Below are 14,578 nucleotides of genomic sequence, written 5' to 3'. Positions count from 1 at the left end.
TGCATTTAGGTGGGGACATATGAATAACTCTGGCTAATGGACCTTGAGAGGAATTAATTGGATGTCACTGAGCATTTAATTGCTGGTATCCTCGCCTTAGTAACTGAAAAGGCAGATAGTATAAGTACAAGATGGTGGAACCTTCATGTCTTAGGTCTTGAATGATTATGTGGAGCCAAAGTCGCCACCCAGTCTCTGGCCCTGACCTGAGAAATTTGGCATTATTTTTTTCCTGTGGCATATAGAAGCCTATTCTGACAAATAAATTGGTCCTGCGCATTTTTCTCCTTTTCTTCTCTCCTTTTTTGGGACTTAGAAGAAACTTGTATTCACTTCTAGGGAATGGGGTGAAAAAGTTATAGAGGCGTATTTCAGAGGGAGAGGTGGAGGAGGAGGAAGAAGGGATAAACCAGAGATCTTTACAGGCTGTTCGTCGTCTCTGTGGGTGTTATGCTGTCTGCACAGATTTCCCCAAGTCCATCTGTTGGCCTCTGGGCTGAGACCTTCCTCTGAGAAGGCTGGAGTGGTGGCTGAGCAGAAAACAGATCTGGAAGCTGATCTTTGATCTTTGAAGCTATGAATCCCTCATCAGCTGTAGAGGCTGAAGTTTCCAGTGACTCTGATCCCAGTGGTTCACAGAATTGCTGTGAAGGCTCACTATGGAGGAATAAACCAGCTCAGTGGCTTAAGTTTCTGTGTGAATTTGAGACTCCTCAATCCTTAATCACTAAAGTCAGCTCAGGTGGAGAATAATTATTGTTATAATACAGTTTACCCCCCAAATATTTCTCAAAAGGAGTCGGGGCCAGCCTGCTCAGTTTAGTTCTGCCACTGACTAGCTTTGTGGTAGGCAAGTCACTTTCCGTCTCTGAGTTTCCGTCCTCCTTGTGGTTCCAGCCCTGATGTTCGAAAGTTCTGAGATGAGAGAATATAGAAGAATGTTCCCAATTTAGAGGTTGAGGATTCTAGGGAGAGAGGGAGGAGAGGTAACTCTGATCCATGCTTTACCGTTTGGTTCCTCTTCCTGTCAGAGGCTGTCCTTGTTTCCTCCCCTCCTGCAGAGCATGGTGACAGTGCAATATGTTCATGAAATTGCTTTAAAGCTTCCTCCCTGGAGACTCTAGGTGTCTGGAGAACCCAGTTTCACATGTTTCTGCTTCTGTGCCTGACATAGTTCTTGACACAAAGTGGATACTTAGTAAATGTTTGCTGACTTGAATTGGAGTGAATGCTTTGCCTTAAGATAAATTTTTGGGAGTTCCCATCGTGGTGCAGTGGTTAACAAATCCAACTAGGAACCTTGAGGTTGCGGGTTCGATCCCTGCCCTTGCTCAGTGGGTTAAGGATCCAGCGTTGCCGTGAGCTGTGGTGTAGGTTGCAGATGCGGCTCGGATCCTGAGTTGCTGTGGCTCTGGGGTAGGCCAGCAGCTACAGCTCCAATTAGACCCCTAGCCTGGGAACCTCCATATGCCACGGGAGCGGCCCAAGAAATGGCAAAAAAAAAAAAAAAAAAAAAAGGTAAATTTTTGCTTCCTGTCTTGCTCTTTCTCTCTGTCTCTCCATCCTCCCCACCCACCCACCCAGCCTGCCTGTGCCTGAGCTTTTTCCTCACCTCTCTCTTCTTGCTTAATAAGCCTCACCTGCACTTTCTCCACACCTATCTTTTTTTCTCATCTCTATTTAAATAAACACTTATTTGTCTCAGTAAAAAAAAATAAAGTATTTATAGCTTTATTGAGGTATATTAACCTACAATAAATTGCACGTATTTAAAGTGTGCAATTTGTAAGTTTTGACTTGTAATTTGCCTGTAAAGACACTACCACAATCAAGATAATTAACATATTCATCAGCCTACCCCCCAAGTTTTTTCATGTCCCCATATAGTACCTTCTTTTTACCCTCTATCTTCAAATAACCACAGATTTGCTCTCTCTCTAGTCTAGCTTGCGTTCTCTAGAATTATATGTAAATGGCCTATGGTATGTATTCTTTTAGGGGAGAGAGTATAGCTTCTTTCACTTAGTCTAATCATTTTAAGATTTATCTTTTTGAAGCTTATGTCAGTTGTTAGTTCTTTACTACCAAGGAATACCCATTATATAAGTATACTATGTTTGCTCACTCACCTTATGGTGGACTTTGGATTGTTTTTGATTTTCGGCTGTTAAAGTAAAGCTACTATGAAATTCATGTATAAATCTTTGCATGGACATATGCTTTTATTTCTATTAGACTAACACCTAGAAGTGGAATGGCTGGATCGTATGGTAGTTGGCTGTTTAACTTGAGTAGTTATATCATTTCAGATCCCACCAACAGCTGCTGAAGGTTCAATTCCTTTACATCCTCGTCGAATCTTGCTATGTGTCAGTCTTTGTAATTTTAACCGTTCTAACAGATGTGTAGTAGTTGATATCATGTGGCTTTCACTTAAATTTCCCTAATGAATGAAGAGTGTAAGCATCTTTTTATGTGCTTATTCGCCATACATATATCTTTTTTTTTTTTGGCTGTGCCCATGACATGTGGAAGTTCTCAGGCTAGGGATCAAATCCAAGCCACAGCAGTGACAACACTAGATCCTTAATCTCTAGGCCACCAAGGAACTCCTTGATATATCTTTTTTGGTAAAATGTCTCTTCAGTTTTGGTTTTTTTTTACCCATTGAAAAAATCGTTTTTTTTTTTTTTTTTTTTTTGTTTTCTTCTTACTGAATTTTGAGAGTTCTTTATTTTATTTTGGATAGAAAGTCTTTTCTTTTTCTTTTCCTTTTTTTTTAGGGATGCACCTGAGGCATGTGGAAGCTCCCAGGCTAGGAGTCTAATCGGAGTTGCAGCTGTTGGCCTACACTCCAGCCACACCAACACCAGATCCGAGTCGTGTCTGTGACCTACCCCACAGCTCATGGCAACGCTGGATCCTTAACCCACTGAGCAAGGCTAGGGATTAAATCCACATCCTCATGGATGCTAGTCGGGTTACTGCTGAGCCACAACAGGAACTCCAGAAAGTCTCATATCAGATGTGGGCTTTGCAAATATTTTCTCCCAGTTTGGTTTGTCTTTTCATTTTCTTATCAGTGCCTTTCAACAGTAGGAATTTTAAGTTTTGCAAAATCTAGGTTATTGATTTGTTCCTTTATTATTTTTTATTTTTATTTTTTATTTTTTTGTTTTTCTGCCATTTCTTGGGCCGCTCCCATGGCATATGGAGGTTCCCAGGCTAGGGGTCAAATCGGAGCTGTAGCCTCCGGTCTACACCAGAGCCACAGCAACATCAGATCCAAGCCGAATCTGCAACCTACGCCACAGCTCACGGCCATGCCAGATCCTTAATCCACTGAGCAAGGCCAGGGATCAAACTCTCAACCTCATGGTTCCTAGTCGGATTCATTAACCACTGAGCTACGACGGGAACTCCTGATTTGTTTCTTTAAAGGAACATGTTTTTCCACATTATAGCTAAGAAATCTTTGTCTATCCCAAGTTCTTGATTTTTTTCCCCTAATTTTCTTTCTTTCCTTCTTCTTCTTCTTTTTTTTTTTTTTTTACTTTATCCAGCCAGGAAATCTGTCAACCCACGAGACCCGCATCATGGTCTGACTACAGAATACTGCAGGGAAGGGGGACACGGGTTGTTAGAGGAAGGGCTTGAGATTTTAAACATGTGATTTGGGAAGGTTTCACTGACGTGACATTTGAGAAAAGACTTGAAAGAAGTTAAGGAAGTAAGACATGCAGACAGCTGAGGAAGAGTGAAGGGAGAGAGGAGAACAAGGTACAAGGGCTCTGGAGTTCTTGTCGTGTGTGGTGCAGTGGAAACAAATACAACCAGGAACCATGAGGGTGTAGGTTCGATCCCTGGCCTCAATCAGTGGATTAAGGAGCCGGCGTTGCCATGAGCTGTGGTGTAGGTTGCAGATGTGGCTTGGATCTGGTGTGGCTGTGGCTGTGGCTGTGGCTGGCAGCTGTAGCTCCGATTAGACCCCTAGCCTGGAAACCTTTATATGCCGCAGTGCTCCCAGGCTAGGGGTCGAATTGGAACTGTAGCTGCCGGTCTACATCACAGCCACAGCAACACGGGATCTGAGCCGTGGGGTTCGTTAACCACTGAGCTACGATGGGAACCCCCTACCCTATGTTTTCTTCTATAAGTTCTATAACTTTATATTTTACATTTAGGAGTTCCCATGGCTGTGGCATAAGCTGGTGGCTACAGCTCTTATTCAGCCCCTAGCCTGGGAACCTCCATATGCCGCAGGTGCGGCCTTTAAAAAACTAACTAAATAAATTTTACATTTAGGCCTGTGATTGATTTGACTTTTTATATGGAATGAGATATGAATCACAGTTCTTTTTTTTTTACATGTAAATGTCCATTTGCTAAATCCTAATAATCCTTTGGGTCTTAGTTTTAAAATTGTTTCTTCCAAGAAGATTCTCTCATCTGCTTCCTGTCCTCATCCTCCCAAAGTTAGTTCCTTTTGCAAAATGCCATCATAGTAATGTTTTATTTCCTCTGTTATATCACTGGTCACAATTTACCTTTTTAAGAAAGTATTATGCTTTTCCTTGGCCAGTCCTGCCTTAAATACTCTCTGGGGGCAGTGTAGGGCTGGGACAGGAGGAATGAAAGATGTAGGTCAGGGTCTGTGAACGTTCGTGGTCTAGTTGAGAAGAACAGATTTTATCTACCTAAAATAGAGGGTCGTAGGAAACGGTCAGTTGGAAGATGGATGTGTTCCTGTCACTGGCACCACACATCCATTCTGTTCTCCTGAGGGCCATCCCAGCACTGACAAGGAGTTTTCTGGGGCACAGAAATGGGAGGGGGGCCTGCCTTGCCTGCCTTAGCCCACTGGGATAACTCATCTTCTTCTTTCTCCCATTTATTGCCTGAGCACATTTATTGCATAGATAACTTCCGGGAGGATTTTGGGAATTCTTGGGCTTATTAGTCTTGAAATAATCCCTATTAGCCCCATTTCTGGAATACTTCTTTTTTTCTTCCCCAGTGTATTCTCACTTATGGGTCTAAGGATAAATTGAGTCCTCTTTTGATAGCAGCTCTGCCTTCAGTTTCTCTTAACTTTCCCTTTGGCAGCTTTCAACCTAGCCAGAAGGAAAGCCTTCAAAACCAAGATATTGAATTACCTTTCTGGAATATTGTGAACTCTTTAAAGCCTTAGCTAGATTGTAAACTTAAAGCTATGTCTTATAATTTTTTTCTGTACCTAACACACTGCTAAAGACATAGTGGGGACTTAATATATTTTTCTTGATTTATTATTCTATAAAAAACAAACGTAAAGGAAGAGAGATTGACTTTTTACTGGGTTGTTCCTCCTCAGCACCAGTGGGGAACAGCTTCTTTAAATTGAAGTCTCATGCTTGTTGTCAAGTTATTTATACCATTTTCAGAATGTTATGTTTCCATTTTAGAAAACCATGCACCATACCATACATATTTAAACTACATTTGGGTTTTGTGGGGTTTTTTGTTTTGTTTTGTTTCGGTTTTTTTAAGGCCACACGCACAGCATATGGAGGTTCCCAGGCTAGGGGTTGAATCAGAGCTGCAGCTGCTGGCCTCCACCACAGCCACAGCCATACCAGATCTGAGCCGCATGTGTGACTTATACCACAGCTCATGACAATGCTAGATCCTTAACCCACTGAGTGAGGCCAGGGATACTAGTCAGATTCATTTCTGCTGAGCCACGATGGGAACTCCCATTTGGGTATTCTTTATGTTGGATCATTTATGTTGTTGATTCCCTGTTGGCAGTTGTCTGGAGGATCTTTAGAAATGGTCAGAGAGAAAACTTAGGGGACTCACTGCAGGATGTGTTTGCATTTTCTCCTCAGCTCTGGTTCATTAGGCAGACATGAACACCCCACTAATAGTCATGTTTCCTGGAAACTTTTAAAAGATAAAAGAAATTACTCTCAATACAAAATTATTTGAGGTCAGGAGTCCGAGGAGCAATATTTGGAGCACTGGCTAGAGGGAAATTTGTTTGCCCAGCTTTGTGGAAAACGTCTCCGATAGATTTCTGGTATGGAGAATACAGGTGCATCTGGGGGAGAGGCAAGTGAGAAAATGAGACCTGGTTTAATTCACCCAGTGGTTCAACAGTAGACCAATTGGTGTCCACCATCCACAAATACAGAAGAAGACAATAAAGTGGACTTTCCTGACATTTTTTCTTGTTTCCTTTCAGAAATTCGTTTTACCCCCACTGGGTCCCCACAACACTTCTTTTTTTAAATATTCTCATAATACCTTCCTGAGTAGCTGCTTGTAGACCCATCCCCTCCCGCCTGTCAGAATGTCAAGCCCCTTACGGGTAAGCACCTGCATTACAAACTACCGTCAATTCACAACTTTTTTGAGGTAAAAATAATCAGAAGAAAGGCTATTACTGATAGCTCTGTTGTCAGTGACTTTTGTTTCATTAAAACTCAAGAAAAGTTTAGAAGAAAAGACAGAACAGTTTTATAGGAGAAGGAAATAGTTCTTATCTGGAGCCAGAAAGAACACTATTACATTTAGTAAGAGATTGGAGATCTCTTGTGAGTGCTCAGGCTGGGGCGTATCAGGGATAGAGGAGCCCGTGTGTGCGCGTGTGCGTGTGTGTGTGTGCGTGTGCGTGCGTGCGTGTGTGTGTGTGTGTAGGTGAGGGGAGAGGGTGGTCTCAGATTTGATGAAAGCCCTTTCCTGCTTTCAGTGGCTTTGTCTGAATCTTTTTAGTGATGGAAACTACAATCAGTATAGCTTTACCAAGTAGGTAAAATATCATGTTGGATCTTAATTATAGGATTAACCACTGTCTGTCAGAGGAGATAGAAATGTTATCTAGGGAGAACTGGTTGTTTTCTGGGCTGAGGGGCTGCGGCTGTACCTTTAGGATTCTAAACTGACACCATTTAAAGTTGGCTCTTAGATAAGAACTTCTATTTGCAGCTAATACTGTGAGACTGTTGCATTTAGTTTCATTTGGGTATCCTTCAGTGCTTTTGCTGTTCGTTTTACCCAGAGTGGAATAACAGAGAGACTAGAAATCCTGAAGAGAAGGAAAAGATAGGCGGAGGAAAGGAGAGAGGAGGGAGAGACAGAGACAGAGAGGGGTGGGCAGGAGGGGGAGAAGATTTTTCAGGAGGGGAAAATATGGAGGCCAATGTGAGGGGAAAAAAAAACTATACACACAATAGAAAAAATCACAGGTGTTCAGAGAAGCATTACCTTTTATTCAAAAAGAAGAGAATGCAGTTCTATTTTTAACATGCAGATAAGCACCAGTTTAATAGTATGAGGGAGATATATCTGAGAAAACACTTAAGCCAGTCATGATTTGGTAAAAGTCATTGAGCTCAAGGCTGTTTGAACAGTAGCTTAGTATCCTTTTTGAAGACAATCTAGTTGATTCTCCTATATAAGTGACTGTGTAGGGATGAAGAATATTTTGAAAAGGTTTTAGTCACAAGATATGCAAGAGGTTTTAAAAAATCTGGAGCTAACTGTGAAAGTGTCATTGATGAAGTCTATCAGACCTAGGGATAGAGTCATAATAACCTCTACTTAATATACATAAAGAATTAGAGATAAAAAGTCATTTTGTAATGAAAGCTCTAACTACATTGTCCATTCATACGTTAGTGATCGATTTCTAGCGTAAGTGGAGTGCTAAAGAGTTTGCGGCCAGTTCCAGTGGCATTAATAGCAGTGTTAGTGAGGAAAATGTTCTGTTTGTTTTCATAAACTAGAGAATCTGATTCAGGCATAGAAATTAATTGTAATTACAATGACTTAGTTTAAATGTTAACTTAGAACCATTCCTTCCACTTCCAATCCAGACTCAGTTTGTTAGCTAATTAATAAATTATGATGGTCTTTCTGGCTCTGCTAATTAATTGAATTGTTCCATGGTTGAAAGTTAGAGTTTCCATATCTGAGAGTGGAATTATTTCAATGCTAGGGAGGTCTGGCATTGTTTTCAGTGGCCATGTCATTAGTAATAACTTTTGTGGATATTCCACTGAATAACAGTATCTGGGAACTTTCTTCCCCAGCCTTCAGTGTTCCTTGCCTCTCTTGCTTCCTCGCTGTCATTCTTTTTTTTTTCAGAACTCGATTTATTAAAACATTTTTTATTATAGTTGTTTACAATATTCCATCAATTTCTGTTATACAGAAGAGTGACCCAGTTATACGTATATGTACATTATTTTTCTCATATTATCTTCTATCATGTTCTGTCACAAGTGATTGGATATAGTTCTATGTGCTGTGTATAGCAGGACCTCATTGCTTATCCATTCTAAATATAATAGTTTGAATCTACTAAGCCAAATTCCCAGTCTATCCCACCCCTTCCCCTCCCGCTTGGCAACCACAAGTCTGCTCTCCATGTCTGTGAGTCTGTTTCTGTTTTGCGGATGGGTTCATTTCTGCCATATTTTAGATTCCACATGTGAGTGATATCATATGGTATTTATCTTTCTCTTTCTGATTTACTTCATGTGAGAATCTCTAGTTGAATCCATGCTGCTGAAGATGGCATTGTTTTGTCCTTTTTATGGCTAAGTAGCATTCCATTGGGTGTATGGACCACATCTTCTTAACCCATTCATCTGTCAGTGGACACTTAGGTTGTTTCCATGTCTTGGCTCTTGTGAATAGTGCTACAGTGAACATATATCATTTTGAATTGTAATTTTGTTGAGATCTATGCCCAGGAGTTGGATTGCTAGATCATATGGTAATTCTATGTTTCATTTTCTGAGGAACCTCCATACTGTTTTCCACATAGGGGTTGTACCAACAATGTTACATTCCCACCACCAGTGTAGAAGGATTACCTTTTCCCCACACCTTCTCCAGCATTTGATATTAGTAGGTTTTCTAATGATGACCATTTTGCTCACTGTCATTCTTTGCCACAAATGATGGCAGCTAGGTTGTGTGAGTAATTATTCTCCTAAGAGAAAAGGGTGGTGTGTGTGTGCGCGTGCGCTTTGGGTGGATATATGAGACAGGTAGGTTTGTCCTAAAGCAAAACTAGTTATTATCAAGTCATTCTTATTTTGGTTCTGGCTTCTTTTGCATCTTGCCCTATCCCCAGCCATTACCTCTCCATCTCCCATTCAAGAACGGCTTTAGCATTAAGTGCTAGCAACTGTTATATACTTGTTGATGTATAAGATAATCTTAATGATCCCTTGGATTCATCTGTGTGCATGCTGGAGATGGCAGTATTTTCATATCTTTCCTGAGGCTCAAAGCACCAGCAATAGTGAATAAGCAACACCAGGTCCTTCTGGAAATTTTTGTTGAAAAAGCCATAAAAGAGAGGGTTTATACATGTAGAAACCATAGCAACCAAATGGCAAACTACAAATACTAGGTCATGCTGGCAACTCATCAGGACCTCATGGTACCAGTCAAAGATGACATTGAAGATGTTCAAGGGCAGCCAGCAGGCCCCAAAGGTCACCACAATGGAAATCAACATTTTGTTGACCCTCTTGTTCTCCCTGAGCCGACTCCAACTTTCCCTCTTCTTGTCTACTTTCCCATTTCTCCTATGGAGGCAGATAACAATCTTCAGGTAGCAGATAAGGATGAAGCCCAGAGGAACCCAATACTGGAGCAAAAACAGGGAGGTGGTAAAGAGAAGCTGGTTCATTTTGGAGGCCCATTTCTCTACACAGGCTGCTTGGTGGTCATAGAGGTCAGTGGGAAGAGAGGTTTTGGAAGGGCTTCTCAGTGAGGTGGTAGGACAGGAAGAAAGGAATAGACAACAGAAGGGAAAATAGCCAAATCAGTGTGATACCCCAGTAGGCCTGAGCTGCACTGGGTTTCCAGCCCTGGGGGTTCACAATCAGCTGATATCTCTCAACAGCAATTAATACAAGTGAGAATATGGACACAGAGATGGAGACACTTTGCACATAAGAGGTGAGTTTGCACATGATTTCACCAAATATCCAGTGGTCCATCAGAGTGTAGATGATGGTAAAAGGGAGGCACATGATGCAGACCAAGATGTCAGAGAGGGAGAGGTTGGCGATCAGTATGTTGGTGACATTCTGAGCTTCTCTCTGCTTCTTAAAGATGATAATGAGGAGGGAGAGATTTCCAAAAAAGCCTATAATTAATACCAAACTGTAGGCTATGAGTAGTAGGAGCAAGGCTAGGGATGCAGGTCTACAGGACTCAAAGTAGATAAATGCGGAGCTGTTGCCCTTAACACTGGTTTTATTGGATGCTGGATGGTTTAGGATAAAGTCCATTATGTCAGGGTTGTAAGAAGAGCTTTTCTATGCTTACTCGTATTATTGATGGGTATTTTGGCCATAAGTTGTTAGAAGGAACTTTGTTCTGAGTCTTCCAATGAATAATCACTAGGGTTTAGTCTTCCTCTTTGTCTGCTTGATGGAAATGCTTGAATGACTTGAGTATACTCTTGAGATCCTAAAAAATTAAACAGAACCAGAAAATTAGTGCAAATTCTTAACACGCTGGATAATTCTATAGATGGAACTGTGTCTCTAAGAGGACAGAGAGAGCTATCAGGGGATTGTCTGTATCCTTGCCTTCCTTTAATCTCAGGGTGTTTTATTTGTCCCAACAGTGTAGTCTTTAGAGGTAATGAGGAAAGAAATGTGACAGCATTCTGTATAAGATAGCTCAAATGTATTTTCCATCCTTAAACTTTCTGTGTTTTTGTATATGTGTGCTGTGGAGACCAGAGTACTCTGTTTGGAATTGATTCCACTTGGAGTATTGCTGGTGTCCGTATGACTTTGACATAGGTTAATTGCCCTTCCTGCTTAGTTTTTAAGTCTGTAAAATGGGGTTAAACAATCCTGTTTATGTCTGAGTTGTGAGGATTACATAAGATCATGCAACTGAATTGTTCCTCATGCCCACCAATAGAACACATGTTTGTGTGTAGTATATGTGTGCTGAATAAATTTGTCAGTTCTCTTCCCCAGAACTAGCTTATAGTCCTAAGTCTGGGGGCTAGAATCACAGATCATGCCTCCGCGGGAAGAACATATGCCTTCTCATCTTTTTTCTTCCTTCCACTCTTTGGAGCTGAGGCCAGACTCAGCACAAGTAGTTTCTGGGTACATAGCTCAGATGCTAGAGATAAAGGCAAAGTAGCTAGTGCCTAGTGAGGTATTACCCAGAATTAACTTTAAAAGGCAATCTTTTAATTTCCTTTTCCTTTGGGTCTCTTCTTTTTCTGACTTTTAGAGAGGAAAGGTGGTCCCTGAACCTATGGCTCAGGGTGGTCATATTCAGTGGTGCTATTCATACCAGGGCACCCAGCAGGCATGGTGAACAATTGGTGGTTGTCCAAGTGGTGACAATTCTGGCCCAAAGACGACATGTTGAAAAAAATACCCTTATCTTGGTTTATTCTTTAGAAATTTGAGGAAAACAACATAAATGGCATTGATAAAGGAAGCTAAGCAATAGGAACAAAAGAAAACAAACTTTTGTTTGCCTTTTGAAATTACCCTGGTCTGCTCTCACATTCATTCTGAGTTCAAAGGCTTAGCAGATTTTTATTGGAAAGAAATCACCTTAAGAATACTCAGAGTTTCAACAATAGATACCACAGTGAGAAAGACATGGAAATACCACAGGTGAATAAGAGCTGTTGATACAAGGCAGTATATTTGATAAAGAAGTATCGAAGGAACTAATCTATGGCTCAGATGTGCTATGGTGATAAGTAGAAATAGCAAAATTTCTAAACAGTGGTATTCAAAATGCAGTTTAGGTCTTGGATGATTCAGGGGTTCCCTAGGACTAGAGTTCACAGATATTGGCTGAAAGGAAATGTCAAGACAGATTTAAGCCTTTTATGACATTCAGTGGACTGGAACTGTAAGTGAGAAATAGCTTGTATTGTTTACTGTAGACTTGCCACTAAAGAAGCTTCATTTGGAGGAGGAGGAAAGGGATGAAAAGGAAATAGGCAGTTGCTGTACATACAGATCGATGTGCTAGAAAGACCATGGTACTTCCTGTTAGGAGACATTCCTGCTGTTAACTAGCCTTTAGATCTTGGGCAAGTCATTCCCCTTCTCTGGGCCCCAGTTTCTTCATCTGTACAATGAAATAAAAAAAATGGCCTATTTCACACCTTGTTGAAAGAGTCAATGAAATGATATATTTTAAACATCCTATAAACTTTTAAACACTTTGCAAATTCAAGTGCTCATTATTGTTGCTATCTCATTGAATGTTGTAGTCATTTGTATGGAATTGATCTAACCCCCCTCCTCCAGAGAGGCATGAGTGCTTTCATATCTGCTATACTGTTTATTTTCCAACATCAAGTTTGCTGAAAAGACTGAGGGATTGTTATGTTTCCATTTCATACAAACTCAAGTTACAGAACCATTCAAGAGCTTAGCTAAAACCAGCCAAGTCCCAGCAAAGTCTTGTGCTTCCCAGCTCTTATGTCCACGAAAAAGAAACGCTTCCTACATATCCTGCAGAGTTTGGCCTGAGCAACTGTTTTTTCTTTTTACACATAGGGAATTTATACAGTTTTGCAGATTTCCTAGCAGATTGTTAATAAAATGGTAACAAACATAAGAAACACATGTGTTGCCCATTCTTGTTGATCTGGGTTGTCTGGGTGGAGTGAATGGTATCACCACACTGCCTCAGCAGGTCTGAACTTAGTAGAGACCCCTCTACTCTCCTCCATAATGATTAGTAACAAAGCACAGTTAGTCCCCCAGTGTATAAATTCCTATAAAGACTTGAAGCTCAGAAAGCCAAAAAGTCAGATGGGCCTCATCTGGGAGGACATCAAAGGGGAGTGCTGGAGTTACATTATCCAGTACTCTCCACACAGTTCAGAGAAGATAAATAAGAAAATCCCCGAATGGACTTCAGATGGCAATGTGGGATTTACACTTTACATAATTGGTAACTATTAAGTTAAAATATTTAAATGTTGCTTATCTGGAAGCAAAATAATGCTAAGCCTTGCTTGATTCATAAAAAAATTCTTGGGATACATTTCTGTTTTAGGAAAGGTCATCTTTGGCTTGTTTGATTGAAAATGACCCAAGCATATGAGATCTCAAATTACCAAGTCATATTTCACCCAAAATATGATTAGAATGTGGCAGAAATAAGTAATCAGTTTTTAAAATTTGATTGTGTCTAGATATGCTCACGAGCCACATGCCTTGAACTGGCTCTGTTTATGCCTTTTGATGCAAAACTGTAGCATTATGTTACACATTTTTGGATAGTTTTGTGTTTAAAAGTTTTAAGATAAGCAAAATAAGTGCATTACTCTGCCAGAGTCTCAATATGCATATTTATTTCTGTATCTGAATGTCTTTTTGTTAGTTTGTGTCTTTCTGTCTCTACTTGTACAACTCTTTTTTTGGTGGGGGGGGTGTCAGGGGTAGAGTTTGTATGTGTCTGTGCCTTGGTCTCTCTGTGTTTTCTCCTTATCTCATTGTCTTCCTCTTTTTCCTGCCTCTCTGCCTTATTCTTGTCTCTATTTCACCCTTTCCCTTAATTATCCATAACACAGAAAAACCAAAACTTATTTTAGATTATCTCTTATATTTCATTTGGTGCTATTGTGTTTTCACCTGGAGTAAAATCTATAGGTATTCCAGTATACCCCTCTCATTTGACAGAAGTTGTGGCTTTGCAGTAAATTACTGTCAGAATAGGCACTAGAGCCTTAGTTTCCTGGTTGGAGAGTTCCATGCTCTTTCTTTTTTTGTTGCCACCTCCTTTTTTATATTTCTCAAAGAAATTTCTCTATTTATTGTTCTTTATTTTAAAAGCAGGTGAGTAGAAGATTTTCTATTTCTTTTATGTTAAAAAATTTCTTTTTGTAACTTCACAGAATCTGTAGCCTTGGGTAAGGTGAAGTTTTGCACATACCCCACCCCAGTATTTATGTGAGTGTCCCCGAATAGGGCAGGATTACACGGCAAGAATTCTCTCTCCTTTTCCCAAAGCCTCTAGGAATACAGACTCTATGGCTGTGTTGATGCAAATAACATTTCACACTTGTTTGGGGCTTAATTATTTTAAAGTCCTATCCCATTTATTAATTCATTCAAAAATTTAAGTGCTATGAAAAGATCCTCAGCATTGTTAATTATTAGAGAAATGCAAATTGAAACTGCAATGAAGTATCACCTCACCCTAGTTGGAATAGCAGTCAAATAATAAATGCTGAGAGGGTGTGGAGAAAAGGGAACCCTCCTACTGTTGGTGGGAATGTAAATTGGTACAGCCACTGTGAAAAACAATATGGATATTCCTTAAAAAAACTTAAAAACAGAGCTGCCATATGATCCAGCAGTCCCTCTCCTGGGCATATACCCAGAAAAGACGGAAACTCTAATTTGAAAAGATGCATGTACCCCGGTGTTCATAGCAGCACTATGTACAATAGCCAAGAAATGGAAACAGCCCAAGTGCCCATCAGCAGACGATTGGTTTAAGAAAAAAAAAATGTATATATAGTTCAGCCATGTTAAAGAATAAAATATTGCCATTTGCAGCA

At 40.4% G+C, this 14,578-nt stretch overlaps 2 protein-coding genes across 3 annotated transcripts in view; one reads left to right on the top strand and one right to left on the bottom strand.

Annotated features, from left to right (window-relative positions):
* Positions 1-14,578, top strand: part of KLHL3 (kelch like family member 3) — a 257,212-nt gene that overhangs the window by 57,427 nt on the left and 185,207 nt on the right. The window lies entirely within an intron of this gene.
* On the bottom strand, positions 8,796-14,245 carry LOC100517462 (neuropeptide Y receptor type 6-like). The gene is given in 2 exon segments (XM_021084799.1): positions 8,796-9,752; positions 9,754-14,245. Coding segments are annotated over 2 exon segments (1,113 nt in total). The 5' UTR covers positions 10,299-14,245; the 3' UTR covers positions 8,796-9,184.

Source organism: Sus scrofa, chromosome 2 (genome assembly GCF_000003025.6).
Source record: "Sus scrofa isolate TJ Tabasco breed Duroc chromosome 2, Sscrofa11.1, whole genome shotgun sequence".
Classification (NCBI taxonomy): Eukaryota; Metazoa; Chordata; class Mammalia; order Artiodactyla; family Suidae; genus Sus; species Sus scrofa.
The sequence above is the reverse complement of the archived record's forward strand: the minus strand, read 5'-3'. Positions and strand labels throughout refer to the sequence as shown.